The following is a 27,602-nucleotide window of genomic DNA, read 5'->3' as shown; positions in this document are numbered from 1 at the left end:
CTCGCACAGAACAATGTTTTAAAAAAAACTGCATACAGGAACTACATCGCACACCTCCAGTCAAAGAAAGACACAGACACATTTGGCAAAAATCTATTAAGTATTTATTGTAAGTTACATTTAGATTTCTTTCTCTAGCAGCACTATTTAAATTACAGATATTCAAGGGCAGTTACCATAGATTGGAGTTTTCTCTTAATACAAGATGTCATCATGTAAAGAAAGACAGAGACTGAACCTCAAAATGAACCACAACTGAACACGCTGGTCATGTGACTCGTGTGAAGATAAAGGTGAATAAACAACACTTTCAGTGAAGTGAAAGAATAAAACATGACTGAAATAAACCTGCTGTTAAAATAATTTATAAGAATACAAAACATTTTTAAAAATAGTTTACAGGTTTTTTGTGACAATTACAATTGCAGTTGGATCAGTTGCTTGTAATACAGATTTGTCAAAATGCTGTTTACAGAGTCTTGTAAAGGTCTGTTCGCTACATGTCCATGAAGTAGATTACATGTGGATGATTCAGAGAAATGACACAAAAACCCACGACAGCAACGTGAAAAGACAGCAGAATGTGATTCTTAAGGAACATTTGCAACAGAATATATGATTTCATATTCCAACAACACCTTTGACCCTTTTTGCATTAAAACAAAAGTTAGATTATAAATTTGGCACGTTTTATTTCCTAATACGCATCCTGGGAGAGTCGCATTGATACGTTTGTCAGGGCAATTTCAACCTTTTTCCTTTTGGCTTTACGTAGCTCAACAATTTATTTTAAAAGGATTTGTCATTTTTTTTGCTTATTTGAGTTAAACGGCACTCTCACGTCAGGAAAAAAGATAATCATCAAAAAAAAAGGGTGTTTTACAACTTTGCAACTTTTGTAAATGCTAACCAGACAAAATAATAATAATAATAATAAAAAAAGGCATATTTATGTATTGAACTGGTGACAGGGTTGCACTCCAAAATCTCCTTGTATATTTTTGTACAATGACAATAAAGGCTTTCTATTCATGCAGAGGATTGCCAACACCAACATGATTAAATGTTTCTCACAATGTACAAATTCCCAAATGCTCAGTTGTGTTAAATCTGTTCAATCCCGTTAGACTCTACAACAGAAGATGGTGTTCAATCGAGGTTGGACTAATAACACAGGAATGTATTTTCTTTGCTACAGTGAAGAGATTCCTGCATATCGGGGCGTTCCAGACAGCGACTTCTGTTCGAGGAATTGATTTAAACTCTTCAGCTTACTCGCTGCTGTTCGAAGCTCCAGCATCATTTTTTCTCCTCTAAACATTTTACATCTGAAGCCTTGAGGTCACATTTGCGTTGTGTGGCAAGATGATACATTAACTCTGCATTTTGTTGACCATTAGTGAACAAGGAAAACATCTTCCTTCATGTGAAAAAAACTCAGTCCTCATCACATTTTTCAAGCTTCCAGTGGAAAACAGTAAAAGTGAAGCTGGCTGCACTTTAACTGTCCAGGTAAAATTACTCTGCGAGTCATGCATGTGGAAATAACCAACCATAGTGTATATTCGTTAATACAGAGGGGGTCATTTAGTCATTCTGGCAATTCACGAGACATTCGAACAAGAATTAGGAACCCATAACCGCCAATATTAGTGAAACATACTAGAAGAAAAATATGAACCTCTCAAGAGAGTTTCTGATATTTGTAATGTCTGCATACTGCAGTACTTGAATACATACTCATACAGTATCGTTTATAGCAAATAACTGAATTATTTCATTTATTTAGCAAAAAGCATGCTGAATAGAAAAATGTCACTTGTATTTTATCGCGTAAAGTGACAGTAAAATTCTTTTTATTTTCACCTGTGGATCATCTCTTAACGACTGTGATCTATCTACAAAGGCATGACAAAAACCAGGAGGTTTAGGCATCTAAATCAATAAAGAGAAAAGTGATTGCCTAAAACTGTTGAAACTTCAACCAGGTACCTGCACAAATATAAACTCTTCCTTCAAGTAACACAAACACCTCTCGAAGAGGTACAAAAGAGACAATATGAGGGTGTCAGTAGGAGGAATAAACATTGGTGTTATATTTGCTGTAGAACAGGACAATCTCACTTTAACTGCTATTTTATTTGAAAGACAGAAAGAGATCTTGAGGTCTGTTGTGAAGCGTAAAGAGGCACCAAATCACGTTTCTAACCACCATCAGTCGATAAACCTATCTCTGTTCAGTCACTGTGAGTACTTAAGGAGAAAGATCTATCCATCAACCCTCCTATTGTCATTTCCACGGAGCTAAATCTTCTGTACAAATAAGAGTTAAAAAATAAATTATCAGACCTAAATCAACCCTCAACTCGAAGCTTAAAGATGCTCTCAGGAGCAGAGTGATCGGTCTTATAAGTAACATCGTATTGACTTTTCTTACACCTTGCATTAGGGGAGTATTCAAAAAACAGAAAGCCCACTTCTGCTGATGTGTCCTAAATCAATGCTACTGTATTAGCACAGTGATAGTCTGACTGGATGTGGCGACATAAAGAATAAGAAGATGAAGGATCGGAGAGTAACTTCCTGCTGTTTGCAGACGACATGGCGCTGCACACTTTTAATTATTAACTCGCACTAACATCTGTGCAGGCTCCACTGACGCACAACAAAAAGATTATCACCATCAAATGTTTATCATTTCATACAACATGGATTTTCTTTTTTATTAACGGATTACTGGGTAAAGAATGTGACTTAATATGGACAGTGTCCATGCTCAAATTCAGTCATTCAAAGAGAGACTATGCAACTTTAACAAAAACAACAAAAGCGTGTGTAGTCCTAATGAAAAGTTTAATTAATGAGCCGTAAACTCAACATGTTCTCATTTTGAGCTGTTCAAACATTTTGGCGTTGCTGCTTTACTTAGATTGAGTGTAGCCACGAGCGGCTAATGTTAGCTAATGCTAGCAATATTTTCCTAGATCTCACCCTTTTATTGATATTAGTCAGTTGCTGACTTTATGACTTGTCTCTATTTCTGACACAATGTTTCGGCTTCCACCCATTTACTGTCACCAGTGGCATCTATAGCTCCAGTTAAGCAAAATATACATAGTCTAGCTTTAAAATTGACCAAATGTTACACTGAAAAATGAAAAAGACATAAGGGCTGGAACAAAGTACTTGTCACAGAAAGTCATGTTTTTTTCTCCTTAGATAAATAAACGTGTTTCCCCTCAGTTAGGGAATACTGCAACGGGTCAGCCACTGGTTTTGTATCCTGTTGTCGTCATGAGAGTTAGTGAGTAAACTCTTCTGTCAGTCGTCATTTTACCAAGACTCCAGCACACAGCCACATGTCAGACAACACATTTATTTGTTTTCAGCAAGGTTTCTTTTTTATAATCACGAAGGCATATACTATTTTCTCTGTATATTAATTGTTATATATACAGTATATCTATATATCTATATATATATATATATATAGATATATAATATTTATATAGAAACAAAAGAAAGCGTACATTTTTGCTGAATAAGATTGAAGAATATCAGCAAAGGGCATTGTAAACCATGGTCCATCAAACAGGTGAAAGGTGCGGTAGCTCGCCCTTTCCCAACTCACCCACAGTAACAGATTTGCATAGGCAAAAATGGGATTAGCCCTTAGACAGTGGATTCCTGAATTCTTTATAGAGATGCAAAATCTAGTTCAGCTCAACACAATTAAAAACAAACATACAAACAAACAAAAAAATAATGTCGACTAGGCCAAGCTCTCTTTAACCCCTCTGGTCATATACATAGTCATTTTTCCGTGCACATTTTTGTTTACAGTGTTAGGCTTCAAGTAGATCTAAAAACAACTTGTACATTGACAACTAGATGTGAAATAAATTAACCAACATGAGAGGTAGTGAAAAGCCTACGGAGACGCTTGTTGTTGTTTTTTTATACAAAGGAAAAAGAATAAAACGTGTCAGTAAGGCCAAAGCTTCGCAAACCTCCTCCAACCAATCAGGACACTTCAGCTCACAACCTTTTTTTTTTGTAGTCGATAAAACCACAGCCACGTTTCAAAATCCCACTCACTTCAACCCATGGAAAGTTAAAGACACAAATCTAAAGTCAGCGATGACACTACATCACTTCACATCATCATTGCTTGTAAAATCGACATTTGAAATGCAGTTATTAAAAATAAACAACCGTGTACTTTTCCCCACTGTGTACAAGTCACAATAAATTATGAGGAAAGGACGTGAGGCTCTCCTGCGTCTGTCCTCCCTGTAAACCCTGTAAAGTGCTAATGGAGTTAGCACTGGGCAGAGACTGGCTCTCTGCTCACACTGAGGACAGTTGGCTCCCCACGGTTATTCAATAAGGTACACACATCTCACTATTTATAAATGTAAACTTGGTTTAATTGCACCACGATTTCATTATCTGGTTGTTGGTGAAACATTCTCGTGTTAAATTACTGTGTAGTCAGCAACAAGGAGACGTAGCTGTACTGTGCAGAAGAAGACATGTTCTGCTTTTTATGAGTTACAGGCATTCTTCTATTCTGTCAAAAAGCTATAGAGTTGTCCAAATGCAACGTCTAAGTGTGATTACTGATCCCTCAGTATCAGATTTGGCTAGTTACTCTGAATTCTTATGGATCTGATAAAATCGGTGTAAGCATGCAGAGCTCTTCATTATAGCCGCCAAGCAATATCAATCAAGGTAGTAATGTATTGCCCATAGCATGGTTTCAAAAAGGAACATTGCAAAATGTTTGGTGATTATTAGTTTAGACTCATCTTCTTGACTTTAAAGTGTCAGTTTTACCGATTAAAAATCAATATTTGACAACAAAACACTTATATTGTCACTGTTATTTGACTTGGCAGATTAATCTAGTTAGCATTTTCAACACTGCAAATATAAATAAGTGTTGATGAAAACTCAACTATGGATAATCTTTTCTAGCAGAGGACCTGCATTTCTATTATTCTACTTTTTTTAAAGATAAAATAAATTATTTCTTACAATATTTTATTTAAATCCTCTAGTTAAACTGGCAAATGTTAATTGAATACGGCGAGATTTTTGAATAATCCAACAGTGGCCTTAAACATTTTGAGTATCCCAACAGGTGTCAGGTTAGTCATTTACTGTATAAGATAAACTTTTTTAAATGTATCCAACACAATTGCACTTCATTAGTCTGTGGACATCCTGCACCGTCTACTCTTTAATTTGATCTAGACCAAACTTGGCACATGGACTTCAAGTAGTTAAAAGAGGTGGCAACATGGACACCTAGATTTATCAATGAGGAGTGGCACTGTTTTAATTGACACTTTAAGACTGCACTAACCACCAAACCAAGAGGTCAGCTATCCATCATGTTACACAATGAATATACACGGAGGCCGGGTTCATTAAACAAATTAGCATATACTGCACTCATGCACTTTCTACTGCACATCCACAGGCCAGGAGCAAGGTTCAAATGTTCACACCATCTAAAAAAACAAAATGTCCTTTTATATACTACAAAATGTTAATGGGACATTTGGCAAGACCCTCTTAAAAGTTATTTTTTTCTACATTTTCCTGTTAAGTGTGTAACTACACCATACACACACACAGCAATTATCATCGCATGCTGTGAAAGTCAGATTAGAAAAACAAACCAGAGTGTGTGAGGGCTGGCAGTTGGCTGGAGGGTTATCATTGGCTTGCACAGGCATGCTGACTGCTTGCCTAAAGCGAGAAGGCTAGCATGTAGCATGACTACGCAAACGTCTTCGCTAGCCCGGCACGGTAGCTTGTGAGCATTATAGAGTGGCGAAGTCCCTCCCCTTCCGGGGGACCTCCATGGGACCTTATTTCGGAAAAAGTATGTATTGAAGTCAATGGAGAGAGAAAGATCATCTTTTGATCCCGTTTGAATTGTGCAACGAATTACACATAAGATGTTTGTCAATTTAAAAGATAATTTTGCAAGTAAAAACAATAAAAATGTGCCGTAAAACTGTGAAGTAACACATTTTTTTGTGTGAATCGCTCAATGAACTACAACTATGGTCTTGCATACGTCACCAACACCAAGATGGCCGTCACGTTAGCACATTTCACCTCTTTCTTTCAGAATGAAGCGAAATGTTGAGAACTGTACATACACAAAAGGGGAGTTAGTCGGTTCCAGCATGCGGGACCGGCTTTACAAGGTTTCGGTGAGTAACACGAGTGTAATGTGTAACGTTAATGTCAGCTAGCTAAATTCACCTAAGCGACTCTGGGATTTGTAGTCTTTCTTGTTGCGTATTTTTCATAGTCTTATATTTCAACAGTTTTAAGACAAACTGTGACTTTTTTGACATGGAAATTATTTTGTAAGATTGACAAACATCATATGTGTAATTCGTGGCACAATTCAAACGGGATCGAAAGATAATCTTTCTCTCCCCATTGACTACAATACATCATTTTTCAGAAATAAGGTCCCATGGGGCGGAAGTAGATGGGCGTGACTTCGCCACTCTATACCAACCCTCTTCACTAGCTCTGGAAAAAAGGAGTGTCTTGAATGGGTGGTAGCTAACTGAAGGACAACCATACATTCTCCCAGCTCAATCTGCAGGAGACGGACATGCACCAGAAATACAGAGTCTCAACCTGGTGACCTCGTCACATCTGATATCACAGCATCTTTAAAATCATGTTTGGCACCCGGGTTACATATCTGCAGCGTGAAACTGGACAACAAACTGCAGGGACTGCCATGTAACCTACAGCATCTAAAGGTATCAGTTGGATCAGTGCCTGCTGCATCTGCGTATGTCCCCCAACCAGTTTTTCCTAATTAAAACACTAAAAGGTAAACCCTATTTATCTGCGCAAAAATGTCATGATGCATCTGCAGTCAACGTGGGTCTATTTCAATTCTCTCCAGCGGTGGTTTCTTCCCCCCCGTTGGGCACCTTGTCAGGCTGTGATGGTCAGAGTCGGAGGGAAAAAGATGGGAGGTAGGGATCGTTGGACAAACTGTGGTTGCTTTCCAGAAAAACTCCAGCAGCGCCTGTGCTGCCTTTTCTTACATGTAAAGGCATTGTGATTTTCTCGGTGGAGAGATTTTTTTGTCTAAAGTTCACGAGTTATAATAATACATGTAGCTGCCCGACCACAATTCTAGCCCTTACTTCTCCCAGTTAAAGAATCCTAAAGAAGGAAAGTGCTTGGACGGACGGACAGTCGGATGGATGGGTAGGTGCTGCTGCCTTTACTGCAGAAGCCATCCAATCTGCTCAATAAAAAAAACTGCAGTATGCTTCAAATTGGCAGAAGTGTACTTTTTCCCTTCACCGAATAAAGACACCCAGACAACGAGACAGGACCCTGTCTAAATACATCTCAATATTCAAAAATAGTTGCAGTCCGCGGCTTACATCGTCAAGCTACTGTAGAGAGAGAGAGTTACATGCAGAGCCAGTGCTTCAATTGGTTAAACGGGCAGAGACACCCCGACTCCCACCAACTACTAAGTGTCATGTTTGGACAGTGAAGAAATAAAACTTTTTACACATTGGAGGAATGTGACAGAAATAGAAAAACAAAACAATATGACAGAATGAGTTTGAGAGAGAGAGTATTAAAGTGAGGATAGAAAGCATGAGGTCTAGATATTACAGTACAGGAACAGTGTCCTTTTCGTCTCTCTCTCTTTCTGTCCCCACCGCCTGAGGAGTCCTTGTCCACAGTAAACCAGCAGCTGGCCGTCAGGTTGGCCATTTCAACCGACAGCTGACAAGTGGGTTGGCCAGTAACAAACAGCACAAATCGCTAGCAAAACAATCACCGGCCAGCATTCATGGTCTTAAATTGACCAAAAACCAACCAGCAAAGCCCGACCTCGCTCCAGTGGAGAACTGGATATAAACTGCTTAAAAAATATAAATAAAAAAACAACCAGCTATCTTCAGTCTTTTCAATCAAAAAAGAGGGAGAGATTTTTCCAAACCCGACTTCTGGCACCATAGTAGTATTTGAAATGTAAGTAGTAGTCTCGTTGGCGTACGATGGCGATGAGGGAGGGTCGGGGGGGTCTAGGTCTCCAGGCAGGTGTGCCTCTTGTTGGCCAGGAGGTCTCTGTAAACGGAGGAGTTGAGGAAACGGGGGAAGGAGTCGCGGTGCATCAGGGTGTAGATCTGGAACTGGGCCTCCTCGTACATCAGGTTGCTGGGCTCCGCCAGGGTCAGATTGATCCCTTCTCTGACCCGCGAGTCCAGACTCACCTGAGGAAGACAGGTGATACAGGCTCAAAATGACAATGCTGACACTCTGATCAACAGTGGTTTGTCACTTTCAACATCTTCGTATAGCGTGTTGGCATGCTAACATTGAAGTTTTGCTAACATTTAAATAGGATTAAAGCAATAAAACAAACAAGGTTAATGGGAATACTTTGAACTTTAGTGAGCACCAGGAAAAGCGCTATATAAATCACATGTATTATTATTATTATAAACCAAAGTATTTTGACAATTTGACACATTTTCATGATAAAGGCACAACATAGAAGGTTAGTGAGAGGCATGTTCTAGAAAATGAATGTCCAAATGTAACCAATTTCATAACAAAAATGGATTTGAGGGGTGGACTGACTGAAAAACAAACCAGCTTTACCATCACTAGAGCCATGTTTCTAACGTATGGTGACAGCTCACATTTGCTGATCCAACACAAATACATCCGGTACCTCTTTGGGTGATAATATGGACACGTAGTCTTCATATATGATCCTGGACTTCTCCTCCACCACTGAGGGATCCGTCTCCTTCCTCAGCTCTTCACAGGCCAACCAGAACAGCAGATTGTCCTCGCTGTACTCCGAGCGCAGGAACTCCCTGAAGACCTCCCGGCCCCCCAGCGAGCGCAGCATCAGCTCAAAGCTCCGAGCCCACGACAGCGCCTCGTCTAGAGTGGGTTGTCTACAGACGGAAAAATGAGGACATGCATTTGTGAAAGATTACGAAACAATCACACCACACAAAAGATTTGAGGGTTTGCTGGACTTACTGTTCTTCTGCCTCGATACTATCCATCGTGGTGCAGGTCTGTCGCGCACTCCTCTCAATCCTGTCCTCGGTCCTGGAAACAAGAATCAAAAGAAATGATTAGCTCAGCAAAACAAAAGCCTGGACACGATTGAAAATGGATGAGGTATTATCATTCGATTTACATTTGCAGACAGTCTCACTTAGATCAGGATTTCTCCCATTTAAGTTACATATTTTACAAGTTGTTGGCTATGTTATTGTAGATCACCATGTAAATTATAAGCATTCAATAACCTTGGTACAACCCAAGGAAAAATAACGAAACACCATTTCCAAACAACTTCATTTCTACCTCACTGGGGATATCCAGAACCGATGGACAGTATCAAAGCTTGTTTATCTTGATTATAGTCCACATCGACTCTCAAAATACCCAAATGCATGAATAGTTTTACAATTGAATTGAATTGAATCAGTAGCAGGTGAACCACGGGGCAGAACGAGCAAATAAATATCCGCCACAAGTTTCAATTAACTTTATTTACACTGACGGCATGGACCAGTGACTGTCAGCAAGCACGGCTGCTCTGGGTTAATAAACATTATTTTTCTAAACCTTCCAACCACTAAGCTACATTTGTGAAACAGTACAAAAGGACGAAGGTAAAGACTTAAGAGGCATCGCATTATTTGTCGTGCTCAGCATTCACCTACTTAACAAGCTCTGGGGCCTCATTTATAACGCCGTGCGTAGGATTCACGTGAGAAGGTTGCTTACGTAGTAGAAATCCAAAAAATAGTTACAGAAATTTCCTGACATTTTCCGATTCACCAAACATTGCGTACCGGCGAGGAAAGTGCGTACAGCACTTCCTACACCGGTTTCCCTTTATAAATCACAATCGACTCGAAATGCGGTGCAGCTTTTGCGGGCTTCACGTAACGCTCATATTTTCCTATAAATAGTCAAAGAAACGCCCATCCATTCATTCATTCTGACTGACTGCATGAAGGAGATCGCAGGAAATGACGACAGAACAGCTAAAAAAGACATCTCACACCGTGTCAGATTTTGGTTATTTTGGGGAGGTCGAGATAAATTATTTTGTTTGGTGGATGCCGTTTGAACCAGAGTAGCAGCATGGAGGTCGGATCGTCACCAAAATAAATAAATAAGTGGTCCGAAAAAGGTTCATGACAAAATAAATACACATAGCCTTCCTCAGGCAGTGTGTTTGTACCGGGGACAGGAGACACAGCCTTGATGAGAGACTGTAAGAAATGATCGGGGAATCCCTCCGGAGTGGAGTCATGACGACTGGATCTGAATTATGTTTTCGTATTTGGTGGTTTGTGTCCCAGCTGTCGATCAGCTGTGCGCAGCGTCTCCACTGCAGCAACTCTATATCCACCAGTTAGAGGAAATACAACTAATGTGTTGTGTTATATTAGCTGTACAATTGACCACATATGGTGTTCTTAGCTTCCATACCTCCTGTGTTTTACGAGCGACTTATCAAGTCTTGGCAAATGGCATAAAACACGATTAAACGTGATAGTATATAAAACCATGCTCGTATCTAAAACCTATAGAAATGCAAACGGCGTCAGTTTAGACGTAATTCTGTCCTCCTGCTTACCGCATCATTTATGAGAAAACATTTCATAACATTAACACAACATATTCGAGGTGGTTTTAAATAACATATCCGTATTTATTTATTTCTCCAAGTTATGTTTATGTGTGCACTGAGGAGTCTCAAACAGGCGTTTGGTTAATCATTTTAAGATTGGCTTTAATCAATCTTTGAAAATGAATTCTTCATATGATAAATGAGAGGTAACGTTTTGTTTATGGTATTATTTCCACATATTTCTCTCCATTCTTCCTTCTGCCAACGGTGTCGCAGTTTCTCGTCTCTCCCGTTTTTGTGCTTAGTGCGTACGCATGGGTTAGAGTTTGCGCGGAGGACCGCACGTTTTCCCGTCAAGTTAGTATTTTATAAATCGGAAACATTGCGTAGAAACTGGCGTACGCCATTTTTTTAGCGTATATCCCTTTATAAATGAGGCCCCTGATCACATGGTGTGAATTTGGCAGGTTCTTAAACTAAAGCTTAAGCTTTCGGCCCCTAAATCGATCTGTTGTTTTGTCTGTCTGACTTTTGTTTTGTTATGTTTGTTTTTGCCCTATTACTTGTAAAGCGACCTTGGGTCCCTTGAAAGGCGCTATATAAATCAAAGCTATTATTATTATTATTATTAAACTGATGTCCTTTATTTAACAATTTCCAAATTCTTTTTTTCAATTCTTTTTTTAAGGATGCTTTCGTGTTATGCTTCATCATGTGATGTCACGAATGGTGGTTGATGATCTTTTGATACACTGTTATGCTCTTTGTGCACAGCAAATTCCACTGGGGAAAATAAAAGTTTGATTCATTCAAATATAGGATCAGCAGATAAAAGATGACCTGATAAAATCCCAACAAGGATCAGGATCCAGAGATGGATGGAATTTTTGTAACACATAAAAACAAGTAAATCTCTCTAAAATAGAACAATTATTTTTAAAAGACGTTTTAAGTGTTATTTGGGTATTATTTTAAATTGTACCAAAATTATATTGCTTATTTTACCCAAATGACAGTCATATGCATATCCCATGTGATGGTATTATGTTGGTATTGACCTTTCTTTTGCAAAAACATATTTATTTTAATTTTAATTGTATTAAATGTTCACATTTTTGGTTGAGAAATACTTAAACATGTAAGCCTGCATTTCAAAATGGGGACATCAAGTTTAAGAGGGGAATCATAAAAGACACTACTAAGTTGCACTAAGGGAAATGGAGGAATGCATGCTTGAGGGGAATTACTTAAAGTAAAAGCCGGCTAAGTAAAATCTGGATATATCCCTCTTCATCTTTAATTTGAAGAATTCTGTCTCTTTTTCAAAATGTGCTCTTTAAACTTTATGACAGGTCAATGCTAAAACGCTGGAGCACCCTATGAAGATGTCAAGCACCCTACAGTATGCAGACAGAAATGGGGGGCTAAGGTCCAGCAATAATCAGCCCCTAATGCACTAATCTCTCAGATCAGAAAACTTCAGAACCCTAACTTAATTTTCATTTAAGTGATCACTTAATCAAACGTTTGATCGCTGAAAAATAAGTCAGAACCAATTTTTATAATCAATACATTTTTCAAGAACTTTTCAAGCAAAGAAACAAATATCAACTCGTGAAAGCCTCTCACATTGCCTGCATTTGTTATTTGTCATAGTAATCTGAATGTCTCTGGGTTTGGTGTTGGACTCGTGTCGGACAAAACAATCAATTTGAGGACATCAGGTTGGTCTATTGGAAATTCCAATAGTAATTATTTACAATTATTCTGGCAAATAAATGCTTAAATAAGGAATTACTGATCAAAATGTGGTGAGTAGATACAACAATTATTAATATTTGCATCACTTCAGTTGTACCAAACTTGTTGAAAGTCCATAAAACAATAAAGCTATAGTGCAAACCTTAATGTATAAACACTTGAAACACACAGGGTAGCCTATCTGTCTGTCGTAGCTCGGTCACACATGCCGAGTCCACAAAGCAACACACACTGAGAAGTCTATTTCTGTCCCACCACGGAGGATCTTTCCTTCCTCTTGCTGTCTCTTGTCAAAGTCCCCATTGTGCGGCGGTAATGCGCTAAGCTAGCCACAGCCCCGGGCGCCCTCACAATACAGCTAAATATACAGGCTGTTCTTCACAGCTGTTTTGCATGTGATGTGGTGATGGAAATAGAAGGAACCCCAGCTCGGGCCTTGTGTGAGGGCAGAGGAGGAGTGGTTAGAAAGTAAAGAGAAAAAAGAATAAATAAAAAACGAAATGTAACACTATGTCGTCGTGACCCATTAACACTTTCCTCGTCCCTCGTTCCCTAAAACTTAACCAAAAAGGCAGATGACTCACACAAATACATCCACTGTGGTAGTAAAAAGAGAGCATTCAGTAATTAACAGTCATAATGCTAAAATAAATAAATATATTCTGTACTGAAGTAACATTTCCAGGCTCATTCTGGATATGTGCGTTTGATTGAGAAACACACAGCGCCTTCACTGCAGGCCCACAAGCTGCCACCACTTCAGATGGAGTGGTGTGAAAGAAGCAGCACATTCACCATTCACTGCCTGCACACAATGTTTCATTCACTGCTCTCTCCTGGCAAGAGTGCAGCGGCGGAGATACACTGCAGCTACTGGACTCAGTGCCTTGCTCAGAGGTTGGCAATCTGGAAGTATGAGGTTTCAAAATGTAAGGCTGGAACAATGTCCATTATCATTTATCTAGCAACAGATAGTGGATTTGTTTACTCCATATTTAAGTGATAGAAAACCTAATTTTGATCATTTTGATTTAATTTAATTTATTCTGTTTCAATATTCTGGTACATCATTTTTTGTCGTTATAAATACAACTCTCACGCAACATTCTGGGAAGTTTTCCTTATCCGAACAGAGGGTCTACAGATGGAGGAAGCCCTTGTGTGTGTTTTTTCAAATGCTTTTCTAGGAACTTAACATCAGCGTAACATCGCAGATAAGATTTGAAGCAGCAACTGTTTAATGTTTCAGGCAGAGGGGGATTTTCTTTCTTCCAAATACAACTATCAACTATAAAAAGGAAGAAGTTGTAAAATGATAAGTGTTCAAAATATAAAGAAATTGCACCCATGAATGTGTGAAAGGATGTCAAAGTCAACTTTAATGTCAATCTTACTCAGTATGTGTTTACAGACAGAGAGATCGAAATGACGTTTCCAACCATCCCGAATATATGTCAAATAACACTTGGGAATATAAACTAGCAATCTCTCTATTTATATGATTTTTTTAAATTAAATTTCAACTGCTTTGGCTGTGTCATTGAATGTATACTTATATTACTTCTAACTTCTATTCAAAATGTAATTCATTTATGAGGTCAAAAGTCCAAACTCCAGATTATGAATTACAAGCAACATTGCATATTGTTTTTCAATTGTAAAAAGGTGATTGGCTACTGAGGAAACCTGCTTAAATTCAGCAGAAGATATGATACATAGTTGCTTCAGTCTGCAAGCCCTTGAAGTGGCTATACTGAAGTTATTTACTGGTGAAATGAACATCTATACACATATAGATGTTATTAACAGTATTCTTTTCCTGGGCCACAGTCTACCTGAAATACCAAATTATAAGGAAACACAGAATTAAAGTAGAATAAATAGTATAGTATATAACTGCATAGCATAGCAGTATTTTCCTACCAGAGACACTTGCAGCAGCCGCACCAGCAGAGGCAGCAGGCGTTGGGTCGGGGCTGTCCGGGTGCCGGGGGGGGGGCCTCGATGTGCGCCGCCTGCCTTTTTCTCATCTCCACTCCACTCACACTGCGGGGCTTCATAATGCACACAGAAAAGAAACACCGTTAAATACCCTTCAAGTTAATAATAACATAAAAAGATATTACAGTTTAAAATGTGGTTCCCATGTTTCACTTTTGGTTCTCAATATGACTTATTAGAGGACAAACATAAAATAAATAGTGTGTGATTGGTGTGTGTGTGTGTGTGTGTGTGTGTGTGTGTGTGTGTGTGTGTGTGTGTGTGTGTGTGTGTGTGTGTGTGTGTGTGTGAGAGAGAGAGAGAAAAAGAGAGATGAAGCGAGAGAGAGAGAGAGAGAGAGAGAGAGAGGGATCACTCAAGCAGGACAGAGATGATTTCCTTCCTTGTACGGTACGAGGGTTTCTGGCGTCCAGCCAAGTCTTTCACTTGGCTTTGAGGGACACGACACACATTTCAATGGAGTGGACCCAAACAGAGACACAGGATCTACACATCACATGCACACGGACAAACCTATGCAGTAAACACAGAAACTGATGCACACTCACATCAACCTGCTTTTGCATCAGGGGAGATGAGGATCCTCCCTCTATATAGGGACCCTGTTTCATGTGTTTTCTTTAATGTAGAACCATGTTATTAAACTGCATACATTCTCTTTTTAAGGAGAACTGCCTGTACATGACTATCTACCAAATAACAGTAGAGACATTTGAATAAAAGTCAGGGGATCACTATCCTATCCTATCATCATTAAGTCCTATCATAAGTCATTACGATAACTCATCCGGGGACCATGAGTATGCAAATTACCACATTTTGTGCCAATCCATCTATAGGCCATGGTAATGTCGTCAATTAGCTTGTTTTGTATTAAAACTGTATACCTAAAAAGAGAATAGTTGTAGTTGTTGCTTGAAAAAATACTAAAATTCCTTATAAGTTATCAAAATATTTGCAGATTAGCTTTTCAGTCAGCGATTAATAGACTGACCTCGCTGTTAACATTTTTCACTCCGAGTTATTTTAGGAATATTGTGGAGTTAAGCTGGTCGATGAAAAGTCCATAGAACACATTATATATATTTATTATTGAGTGCAAGACTCAACAAAAAGGGCCAGTTTTGTTTTCAAGCGCTGAAATGTTGGAAGAGTCAAACGGTATTACTATAATTGTATGACTTTCCACCATCAGCTGCTCTTAGACTGTATAATGTTTACAAAAACCTTACATTTGAACAGTTTAACGGGCTTTCATGAGAGAGTTCTCCGCTAACACACTGCTCACTATCTAATAAAAGTCACTGGACGATGTGCCAGTCATGCCCCGGGGCTTTCACCTGGTCTTCAGAGAGGCTTTTGAAGGAGTATGAGGAGCAAACAACACTGATGGGCAAACAACCCTTAAAGGTGGGGTAGGTAAGTTTGAGAAACCGGCTCGAGATCGCTAGAATTTGAAAAAACACAACCGGAGAAAATCTGCCACTTCCTTATAGAGCCCCTCCTCCAACACACATGAACGCGCACATGATCAATGAGGGCACGAGATAAGTTTGTGCCCCGATGGAAGGCTGACAGGCAGGTAGGCCATCCAATCCGTTTAGCCGGCCTCTTTTTACAGTATTACGGCTTCTACAGATGACATTTTTTTATGGATTTTTTGTCAAAGCACTTAAGATATTCATTGCTATCGGGATGTTAAGAGCATTCCATGGAATATAACACAAAGTGTATCTCGAGCCGGTTTCTGAAACTTACCTACCCCACCTTTAAGGCTACTCAAAATAAAAATACCACTCTAAAAACTGACTCTAATGAGATAATGATACACAATATAGTCTAGTCTGGCAATACTATTGTTCCTCTTCCTCCAAGCAGAACATAATAACACTCGGCTGGCTTTTTACGAGCTAAATTGGCTGGGAAAACCCTGATCCAGCTATAACTAAAACAGCTCCGTCACAAACAGTCCAACAGCCAAAACCAGGAAACACTGAAAATCAGACGAAGAAGACGATGTCAGAAACAATTCATCCTCTGTGACCACATAGAGAAACTCCACTTCACAATTTGGTAATTTAAGCTTAATTTCACTAAGGGAGTGAAAAATGAACCTAATTACTTAATGCATTGAAGTCTTGTTGGCTTGAATGAAAGAGAACTCTTACCTCCAAAGCCATAATTAAAACTCCTTATTGAACAGTGGGCTCCAGTACCAACAGTGGAGTTTTCTATCTCACTTCGTCTGCAATGCATACACACATAGGATCCACTACAATAATGACACAGTGCATGGCAGGTATAAGGCTAAGACAACCAGCCTGACATGCAAATGTTGTCATCAGTTATTCAGCGACCATGCAGCATCCGTGGAAAACCAGAGTGCGAAATTCAAACAACAGCGAGGGAGTGGCTTTGTTGTGAGCCCGTAGAGGGAGGCCGCAATGACAGGACATGCAAATATGAAGTATAAATACAAATACACCCAGATGAGAGGGGAAAAAACATTGCAACAAGATCTGCCACAAATGCAAAGGATTTGGAAAGTACTCAGATGACCCCTCCCTTTTTTCGACATTCTATTAATGTAGACATAATTTAGGTGGATTAAGGATGAAATATTTAAGACTAAAATATCAGACATCATATCAACCAAAATCATTTTAATGAAAATGCGCAGCTCTACACACAGGCCAAGAAGCGTATTGTATAGTATAAATGGTGGCATTGCCTTCTGCTGCTGTGCTCCTGCAGAGCTCCTGTGGGGCGAGTGACTGAGAAAGTCGCACGATCAGAGGCTTGAACCCACCCAAACCTCACAACATAGCCCAAAGAAAAAGTTCTGCTAGGAGAGATTTGTAGACGATGTAGATATTTATGCAATATAGCAAGTAATTCATTCTGTGTCGTTGTTTGAAAATCAAACGTTTCCTGCAGCTTCACTAAAAGTGTTTTTAACTGGGGCAACACAAGTTGACTTTTTTTAAAGTAGTCACGGGAAATCCGATGTTTGTCAGTGAGCTTAACACAAACTATAATTCGTCAGACATGCGTCTACAAACCAACAGCTGCAGGTAACGCGCTGCTACACACCTCCAACTTCTCAGCGATATAACTACTTTCACAACTACTAATGCTGAGTGAAGCAAAACATCTGATCATAGTTGCTCACAGAGTGTCTGACTTAAATAATAAACTGACAGCAGTTTTCTTGCCTCTAGTATTCCAATACCTGTAGTATTAAACCACATTTTCCGTTTCCCACCAGTGGATAAGGTGCAGTGTGAGAAAAAGTTTTTAGAGAGTACTTGTCCGAATACATTTTTCACTTGTCCAGAATGGACAAAAATTAGGGCCACTGGAATCTTCTTCTTCGTCATCGTATTTTACACTTTCCGACGGTTTGTACAACACCGCTAACGGTAACGCTAGCGGTAAGATTTTACTTTATCACACATAGGGTTGGGTATCGTTTGGATTTGAACGATTCCGGTTCTGCTTTTCGATTCCGGTTATTTTTGGTTCTCGATTCCGGTTCTTTGAGAGGGTAAAAATAAGTCCCATGACAAACTGGGAGAAAAATATATTTATGAAAACATTAAGTCAAATCTGTATTCCTATTTACAAATCACTTCATACTGTTTAATTTCTTACGGTTATTGAATACAATTATATAAAAATAATCTCTGCATTGTTTAGTTAGTTCTAAGTGGTGCAGTTTGAGAATGTACAATTGGCCGAGTCTCCTCTGATGTTACACTGCAACCTGCCTGTGAGACAGAGTCCAACCACACATGTCCAACACATAGGACATAACCTAATAATAATACATTATATTTATAGCCTAAGGCCTAGCGCTTTTCTACAACTCAAAGACGCTTGCACATGTCCTGCAATACACATGCTGCAGCTGCCCAGCGGCTCACTGTTTGTAAAAGTAAATAAATAGTATTTTCATTTCAATAATGTACTTTCTATACCCTGCTTCATAAACTGACATCCCTGTGCTCCTCCGAGCCTGGGGGTCCGGGGATGTGAGGACAGCACGAGGACAGACAGGGAGGCTGCTTCACTTCGTAAAGGAAATGGCGGTCAATATTAACAACGCTTAATAACCTTCATTACGTGTTAGAGAAAGAACATAAGAAAGTTTGACAAAGATGAGGCTGTTAAACGGGCAGCGGATCTGCTGTGTGTAGAAAGAGAGAGAGAGGCTGAGCTGCACCGTGCAGCGATCAGCTGATACGGAGCATAGAGAGAGAGAGCTGCGGTCCGCGGGGCTCGGCCTCGCCTCCTGTCCTCACAAGTCTTATTAATCCCGGTACCGGACAATTGTTATTTGTTCCTACTCGGAACCGAGTTCTGCTTCCCAACCCGGCCACTGTGCTACACTTCCGCCCCGCCCCCGTCTAACTGTACAGAAAGCGGCGAGATGCATTTCCTTAGGAACCGACAAGCAGAACCGAAACTAACATTTCTAAACGAACAATGGCGGACACGAACAATTTGCGAATGAGTTCTGCCTTTTGTAAACTGAATGTATCAATAATTTGTCAATAAATCAGGGCGAAAAACGTCACTTGTCCGCCGGACAAGTCAATTGAAAGATCTACTTGTCCGATATTGTAAATAACACGTCCCGGACGGTGGGACGTGTACTTTTTCGCACACTGAGGTGTCGCCAAAATCAACAAGTGTGGAAGCCTGGAACACATTTCCCCTTTGAACAAGCAAGGTGGATCATAGTTTTCTACATGTGGACAGCCATCCATGATCCGACTGAGCAGGACTCCTTACTAATGACAATACAGAATTTGCAATGAGATGTATTTTCATTTGAGAGTATCTTTGCTAGTTTGTGTAAGTCAATAATGCTCTTGTGGAAGTTTTAATATAACTTTGCTGCTTTTATACTCAGAACCTCATGCAGAGGTGGAAGAAGTACTCAAATCAGATTTGTACTTAAGTGAAAGGAGTGATACCACACCGGACAGAAGTGCAACTTACCATGAATTAGTGATTTTCTGGAAACAGATGAGACAGAGCAGTCATGGCGTGAGGTAACAGGTTGCTGGATGCTAGCAGGCTGGTTGAAGCAGTGAGGGTCTGGGCGTCTGATTGGCTGACGGACCGGCTGTCTGGCTCGTTGGAGGGGAGGGTCTTTTCACCACAGGGAAGAGAAGTTACTCGTCTCACCATCCCTGAAGACACTGGAGCTGAGGTGAAATGTAACTACTTCCTCTCCTCGTGTCCTGATTTCACTCGCCGTCGCCTCCTAGGCTTCCTCAGATCTTGGTGAAAGGGTCATTTATAGACTCGAGAGTGCAGGGAGCAGCGAAAGTACAGCATCTGCAAAGCACACAGGACAAAGAGTCAGAATCACAACAGAAGAACCATTTGATCCATCAAGTAAAGGTGCAGAAATGTTTGGTGACAACGATGTGGAGATATATCCACTGCTTGTGCAATGACATAGTGCATACGGTATGATGCAGTGAGAGCAGAAACTACACTACATACTTATCGCCGCATGCTAACGATCTTATATTGGTTCTATCAGCTGATATACATTTTTACACATCAACACTTTTGATAAGAATCCCTGAAATATGTTTTTGACCAGAAATGTTCGTACTCTACTTTAGTTTTGAAAAAAAAAGTGTAAATGCTCTCTTGGGACACAAGTGGAAACAGCCACACTGTTTAAGGCTAAAACAATTAGCTTATTACTCCATTACCTATCGACTACATTTTAATGTTGTAATAATGTTGGTCATCACATTATAGCTTAACTTATAGCATCTAGTAGGGGTGTAACGGTATCCGTCCCGTACCGTCACGGTTCGGACGTCACGGTTCGGCACATGCAGTCACACGGCGAATACGCCTTTTTTTACGAGTGGGAAAAAAGTCTGTCACTCAGGGCAGTATTACACTATATATAATCCAGGGGGGCGGTATTGCGCCTAAAAGCCAGCCGCCCGTAAATAACAAATGAAGAACAAGAACAAAACACAACAAAACGAACACAATACATGAAGAAGAAAAGTTAGTAGCTACGGCGAGTTCACACAACACACAGGAGCTAGAAGACCCACCTGCTTCTTTTAAATCAGGTGTGTGGGAACATTTCGGGTTCCCTGTGGACTACAATAACGATGGGGATCGGACGAGGACGGTGTGTCGGCGTTGTTCGACAGCGGTGCGGTATGCTAGTGGTAACACGTCAAACATGCTCAATCACATCCGAGTCAGTCTCAGTCCCCAGCGAGGGTTTTCTCGACGGCAGGTGACATAGTTACCGCCAACAGATCTGCCCTCACTACTGACAACGTAGACAAACTCATCTTTCTGAAGAAAAACTTGAAAATAGAGTAAAGCTTGAGTACCTTTATTTAGGCATAATGGCCTCACACACTCACAAGTTAATTACACATGTTAGACATTGCTCCTAAAGGTGCAGATTTTATTTTGTTTTATATTTATCATTGTATTTATTTTATATACAGTCATTGGTACACATTTATCTATAAAGCTTTGTTGGGTAAACTCCCGTATTATATCTGCTCTCTGATAACACAGAGAGTTGCAAGCAGCTATTGTCTGAGGTCACATGATGTGGTCTTGTTAGATGTGCCAAGAGCAAGGACTGTCTTCGGTAAGACAGCTTTTATGTGCGCAGCTCCACTTGCTTGGAACAATCTTCAGCAAGAATTGAAACTGATCAATCTCATTCCTCTGCATGTTTTTAAAGCTAGGGTAAATGAAATGCTTGCTGATACAATGGGCACTTGTAAATGTCTATAACTATGTATCCTGTAAATATAATGTATAATGTCCTTTATTGTTTTATGTTTCATGTGGAACCTATATGCTGCAGGTCTCCCTTGAAAAATAGATCTATGATCTCAATGGGACCAATCTGGATAAATAAAGGTTTGAAATGAAATGAAAAAATATGTTGACATCAGGAGATGTTATACAGTTCTGTATTGACTTTTATTGATTGTGATTGAAACACTGTCTTATTATTTATTTTATACTTTTTAGTTGTACAGCTTAGGGGTGGGCGATATGATAATATATATCGTCGCGATAAAAAAAAAACTGATGTGAAAGACATGCTTTAAAGCTGTCTAGTCAGGATTCAGACAGTATTGCACTTCATTTGTTGTCTTGGTTGATTCTGTTGGCTTATTTTTTATTTTATTTGCGTGCATATGAAACGCTAACCATTCCCATTGAGATCATTAAAACTGTAATTTGAACGGCGATCAAGCCTGAAGCCACAGAGACGGACACGATCCCCTGTCCGGCTAGGGTTAGGGTTAGCCAACACACTCTCACTCTATAATCGTCCAGGAGCGACGTTTGGTCAGTGTCCGTGGCGTGCAGTTGTGACGCTCCTAGGCTCCTTCAGCGTCATAAAGGGACGCAAATAGCTTTCAACTGATTGCAATGTATTCCCATCTGCGGCGGGATTTGACGCTCATGGAAGCACGGCATTCGTTTGTGTCGGCTGCCCTTAAAGGCAATGTGAGCGTCCATTCCCATTGGATAACGGAGAATTGTACACCCGGAAGTAAGTATTCCCCTTACTGTCGATTGATTTTACAGTGATATCTGCACTACTCATCGACTAAAAAACACCAGATTATCCTTGTTAATTACACAACATTGATTGGTTTAAATTGTGTGCAATGCTTTTGTATTTTCCCCCCCGGAGAAACAAATATTTTTTCGGAGTAAAGGATGGCAGAAGACACTACACTACCCAGAATCCCCAGCAATCGTTTGGACTACACCATGTGCTCTGTTTGACAAACCCGTGATAGTCCTCAAGCTCTGTGATTGGAGAGTGTGCTCCGAGGGTTACGCCGAGCCTCGAACAGCACTTGAAATGGGATGGAACTACGGCAGACTGTCCAAAACTGGATTTGAACGGCTGGGGGAGCGGAAGGGGAAGAGGCTCTCCGTGCGCGGCGCAGGGGGCTATGACAGCGGACGGAGAGCCTCTTCCCCTCCCGCTCCCCCAGCCTCACCTACTGTTTTTAATTTCACCATATATCAAGCCCGATCGATTTCACAATGTCAGCGCACCTCTGCTTTCGTGTTGGTAGTTCAGTCCGAGTTGTTTGACACGCTAGTGCTAGTGCTACCTCAGAAAGTTCATTTTTATACTGAGAAACTGTATCAAAATGTTGAATTGTTCATTCAGGGATTCATTTCAGAATTAAAACCAGCTTGAAATGCTATTTTGGTCTGTTACTCCTTTTTGTTTTAGTTTCTGTTACCTTGTAGGTAGGGGTGTAACGGTTCACAAACATTTCGGTTCGGTACGTACCTCGGTTTTTAGGTAACGGTTCGGTTCGGTACAGCAGAAAAAATTATCACAAAACATAACATATATTTTTTTTAATTATTATTAAACTGTGAATAATGTATTCACTCAAATAAATACAAAATAAAATAAACATTAAGGTGCAGCATTTCGATGAACTGAAATAATCTGTATTTGAACTTTACTGTTCTAGTACTCACAAAACATAAACTATTAGTTTTGGGTTTTTAATTATTATTAAACTATGAATATTCACTCAAATAAATATAAAATATAATAAAATAAACATTAAGGTGCAGCTTTTCGATGAACTGAAATAATCTGTATTTGTACTGTACTAGTTCCTAAGCAGCCAGTTAGACATAATGACTTGCTTGTCATTGTATTTTCATGTTTTTTTAAAGAAAGATGTACTTGTCCACATTGCTTGCCGAAAGGGCAGATCAGCTGGCACTAACAATGTCTCCTGCCGTGGAGAACACCCTCTCGCTAGGGACAGAGGTAGCAGATACAGCCAGGTAGCGCTTTGCTAACATGGCAACATAAGGATATTTGCCGTTTGTAATAGCTTTGGCTCGGTCTGAAGTTTTTGCGAGTGGTGGAGGCTTAAATGCTAGCGGGAGTTGGGTTTGCACTTCAGTCTTTTGGTACCGGTGATATTCACGTTCGGGTGATGCCTTTTCAAATGAGTGCATGTGCAAGCTTGATGTATTGCCAGCCGCGTAACACATTGTAGTTTAACAATGCCGACAAACAGCTTTGGTTCGGTCCACCTGTCTTTGTCCGTCATCCTTGTACGTAACTGCGAAACCAAAATGTTCCCAAACCGGAGACTTCAATGATGCTGGAGGATTTTCGAGCTCAACTTTATCTGCGTTCGCCATTTCGACAGTTCCTCAAATTACTGACTACATTTGAACGCATCCCTCTGACCAGCTCGTCCAATGAAATGACTTGCTCGCTCTATGACGCGTTGAACACAATGGGAGCAAATTACTCTGAATGCTGCGACGCAGCACCTGAGATTACTTCCAAGAAGTTGTTCACGTTCTCAATTTTTTACGTTTAACGTTATATTCGTTCGGTACACTTCGGTACACACGTGTACCGAACCGAAGGGCCCTTACCGAATAATTTCGGTACGGGTACGTGTACCGTTACACCCCTACTTGTAGGTGCTTGTACTGTTAAGTAACTTGAAAAATAACCATAATAACCGACATGAAAAAATATCGTGATATATATCGTCTATCGTGATACTGCTTGAAAAATATCGTGATAATATATTTTTCAATATCGCCCACCCCTAGTACAGCTTATTGAACCTTTTTGTTTGACATCAGCCATTATAAATAATATGGCCATCTGAGTGTGTGTGTGTTACTGTTTGTGGTTTGTTTTTAACTGTGTAATACAGTTAATGATTCCAAATGTTAGAGTTCCTTATTTTCATACCAAAACTTGCACTACTGTTAAAAATAAATAACAGCAACAAAATTATGCATTTGGGACTTTTTTTTGCTTTTCCTTGTTGTACCGAACCCGTACCGAACCGTGACCCCCACACCGAGGTACGAACCGAACCGTGACTTCTGTGAACCGTTACACCGCTAGCATCTAGTGCTATTTTATTTTGATGTTATTGAAAAGGTATTTTCAAAAGGGCATGTTTCCTTTCCATCTTTTTAAAATGTAGAAAAATACAATTTAGAGATGTATCAATAATGGCAACAATAATTTGTGACATTCCAATACTTTTATCAAATCTAACTCAACCATAACCTTTATGCATTTCTTTCCTATGATGCATCTCCCAACATATGCACTGAATACCGATACATCTGTAATAAGCTCAGTGATGTAGTCGAAAAAGGATTAAATAAACTGCATCAGGAAATGCATTATCACCATGATGGAAAAGGCTACCTTGAAAAAGAAATCCCTGGGTTTATGTGGGGACTAGGCCTCAGTTTAGACACTCATCATGAATAGATTAGGCCAATCGTTGGTGTCACAACCCGACACTCAATCACAGTCAGATGCCATTAGCGTGATTTTGTCCCTGACGGAAACTGACTAAGAGCCTGAAGGAGACAGAGCAGCTCGGACACTCTCATGCTGCCTGTTTTCATGTTTTCTGTTTTTACATGAATTACTGTTCAGACCATTTGCTTCCTCATAACAGCAGCTCAGAAGTGTTCACATGTTGACCGCAACACTGGATACTCAGAATCGGGTTGCCAGGTAGGTTCACTTCACACGTACTAGGAATGATCTTTTATGTCTTTATGTTGTGAACTATCAGCAGGCTGTTACATTTAGTGACTGAGATCAGGAAGTTAAGGTCATTGAAGAACAACCGATTATCACCGATAATCACTTATATTACTTATGAAACATTTCATGTATTTATTTACTACTGTGTTTCTGAATCACCTTAGTTGAAAAGTCAAGTCATGTATGTTTCTTTAGTTGTTTTTCCTGAATGTAGATCATTTTTCCTTTCAACAAATAGAAATTGTAGCAAAAGTCAACACCTAGAAACGTTTAACAAGTAGCCAAAATCAAATATATGGCACAGCAAGCTGTTTCGATACTGTCAAACCATTCCTGTAGGAGGAGCCTCGATAGGTTTGGAAACAAAAGTTCCCCTTGTATATTAGAAGTCTATGAAGAGTGATTTTCTTCGTAGCTGTGTGTAAAGAAAGGATTATGTGTAGTACTAGTAAAGTCCCCAGGAGGAAGATGGCCATAGTCACTTATATGCTTCCAAAAAAAGATGATAATTACCAAAGTGTTGGAAATGTCAACATGAAAAAAATCTCAGTGTCAATTGATAATGAAAGTAAGTGTTATTTTGCAGACCTAATACAATATTTGACTTATAAGCTATTGAATCAAGTTATTGATGATTTACAAAAAGCAGCTTGGCCTCCATATCGCACCACAACGATCTATCAAAAAAGAATAAGCCCTATAGCCATTGTAGCTCTATGAGATCAATTAGGATATCACTCACACTGCATTTAGGGATCATTGAAGTGTTTGAAGTAGATACATCAAGTAAAAATGTATCCACCCTACAAGCACACAACCTCAATAAGTAGATACGAGAGCTTGTATTGTATAAAACTTCTCTGATGGAAGAGTAAAAGCTGAATGAGATAAATCAGAAAGTGTCAGAATGTAGTAGCTGCCTTCACTCAAAAGGTCAACAACAGCACAACTTTATTGTAAGAAAAACGCGTTGTGGCCTTCATCAGATCAGGGTCATCCTCCTGTGACTCAACACACCCATGGGAGACTGCAGTGTGGGTGCTCCCTCAGCTGGGCACGACACCCAGTGTCAGTGCATGACAGTAAAGGAATAAAAAAACGTTGATAGACACTTAGCTAAATCAACTTTAAAGTGGAGAGAGGTGGATGCATGATGCAGGGAGCTGTCGCAGCACCGTTGCATCTGCCCGAAGGCCCGTGCATATCTTCAGATAACAAGTAGGCTGATCGGACCCTGTGCAGTAGCTCTGCTAGCTGCTGGCAGTTTGCATGGTTCCTCCTGCAGCTGTCCGAAACATCTGAGCCGCTGCAGGTCGGACCAGCCTGGAGAGGAGTTCCCCCTCCCAGCTGACACCTCGGTGCCATAACGCAATTACAGAGAGGGCTGCACGGTGCTCACTGTCGCACCGAACATTTTTCAGGAATCAAACACCACCCACTTTCTCCTCGCTAGCTTTAGCCGACAGATCCGCTATCTCTTTGCAGCGAGAGGAGGTGGAGCAGCAGCTAGCGCCGTGCTAACGTCAGCTAGCCTGCCCGTGTGGAGCTTTTTACGCACAATAATCAGCATCTTACCCCATTTGCGTCCGGCTGTCAGCGTCCTAGGGTGATGGGTGTGAAAACGCGACGTCCCGATGCTTATTCAACGACATCGTAAATGGGAATCCTGCGGTGTAATGTCCATCGCCGCTGTTTTTCTGCCATCCGCCCCACTTCAGCACCGATCGCCGCCGAGCCCCTAGATGCACTGCGCAGGCGCGCTGCTCCGGGGCTGCGGAGCGAGAGGATGCACCGGAGGCTCCACACGTACAGGGGATAATGCAAAGAGGGTCACTATTACATCACTGCTGTTGCACAACAACTACAAAACACAGGGTATTCTTTATAAAACCGCTGCTGCATTCAGTTTTATTGCAGTATATTTTGGGACAGAAATCCTTGAAATATCTGAAATGATGGAGAGATACACAGTCACTTAGTAATGACCCCAAGAGACCACAAGAGGAAATGCATCCTTAGGTTATAAAACAGTAAAATATATATATTTGAAATGCCTCCATGACCCACACACACTGTGTCATGCAATACATGGTGACCTCAGGAATGTAGTGTCACCCTTATCAAATCACAGACTATCTTACATTATGTATCTTTAAACACAGCCTTCTATTAGTTGTGTATGTTTCTATAAGGGGCCTATTCAGATAGTGACCATACCACATTTGTGTATACTAATAACATACTTGTTTGTCTACTTTATGAACAGATACGTATGTACATCTGAGAAAACATTTTATTTAAAAATGCACTTGCACAGGGCTTTGTCAGCTGTATTAAGTTTGAGATCTTATAAATGAAAATGTGAAATAAGGGTGCTACAGAGATGGATTTCAGAAATATTTTCTCTGTTTTCAATTGGCAATCCTTTATTTTAAGTCAAACAGCACGGCCTGTAAATAGGTGTTTGATTGTCATTATTATTATGTTTTTTTTGGAATTCATACTCTAGCGCTGAGGCAGCTTTTATAAAAC

The 27,602-nt window shown here is 40.1% G+C and overlaps 1 protein-coding gene across 2 annotated transcripts; it reads right to left on the bottom strand.

Annotated features, from left to right (window-relative positions):
- Positions 1 to 88: 88 nt before the first annotated feature.
- Positions 89 to 26,795, bottom strand: rgs17 (regulator of G protein signaling 17). 2 transcript variants are annotated; one of them, XM_034101116.2, is made up of 6 exons: positions 26,646 to 26,795; positions 19,460 to 19,801; positions 14,375 to 14,505; positions 9,076 to 9,147; positions 8,756 to 8,987; positions 89 to 8,291 (listed from the first exon to the last, which is right to left on the bottom strand). In XM_034101116.2, exons 2-6 carry the CDS (start codon positions 19,460 to 19,462, stop codon positions 8,103 to 8,105), a joined length of 627 nt encoding a protein of 208 aa, XP_033957007.1. In that variant the 5' UTR covers positions 19,463 to 19,801; positions 26,646 to 26,795; the 3' UTR covers positions 89 to 8,102. The 2 variants fall into 2 exon arrangements, with proteins under 2 accessions (XP_033957007.1, XP_033957006.1); XM_034101115.2 differs by lacking the exons at positions 19,460 to 19,801; positions 26,646 to 26,795 and having other exon boundaries at positions 14,375 to 14,511.
- Positions 26,796 to 27,602: the final 807 nt, after the last annotated feature.

This window comes from Pseudochaenichthys georgianus, chromosome 15, assembly GCF_902827115.2.
Source record: "Pseudochaenichthys georgianus chromosome 15, fPseGeo1.2, whole genome shotgun sequence".
In the NCBI taxonomy this organism is placed as follows: Eukaryota; Metazoa; Chordata; class Actinopteri; order Perciformes; family Channichthyidae; genus Pseudochaenichthys; species Pseudochaenichthys georgianus.
The sequence above is the reverse complement of the archived record's forward strand: the minus strand, read 5'-3'. Positions and strand labels throughout refer to the sequence as shown.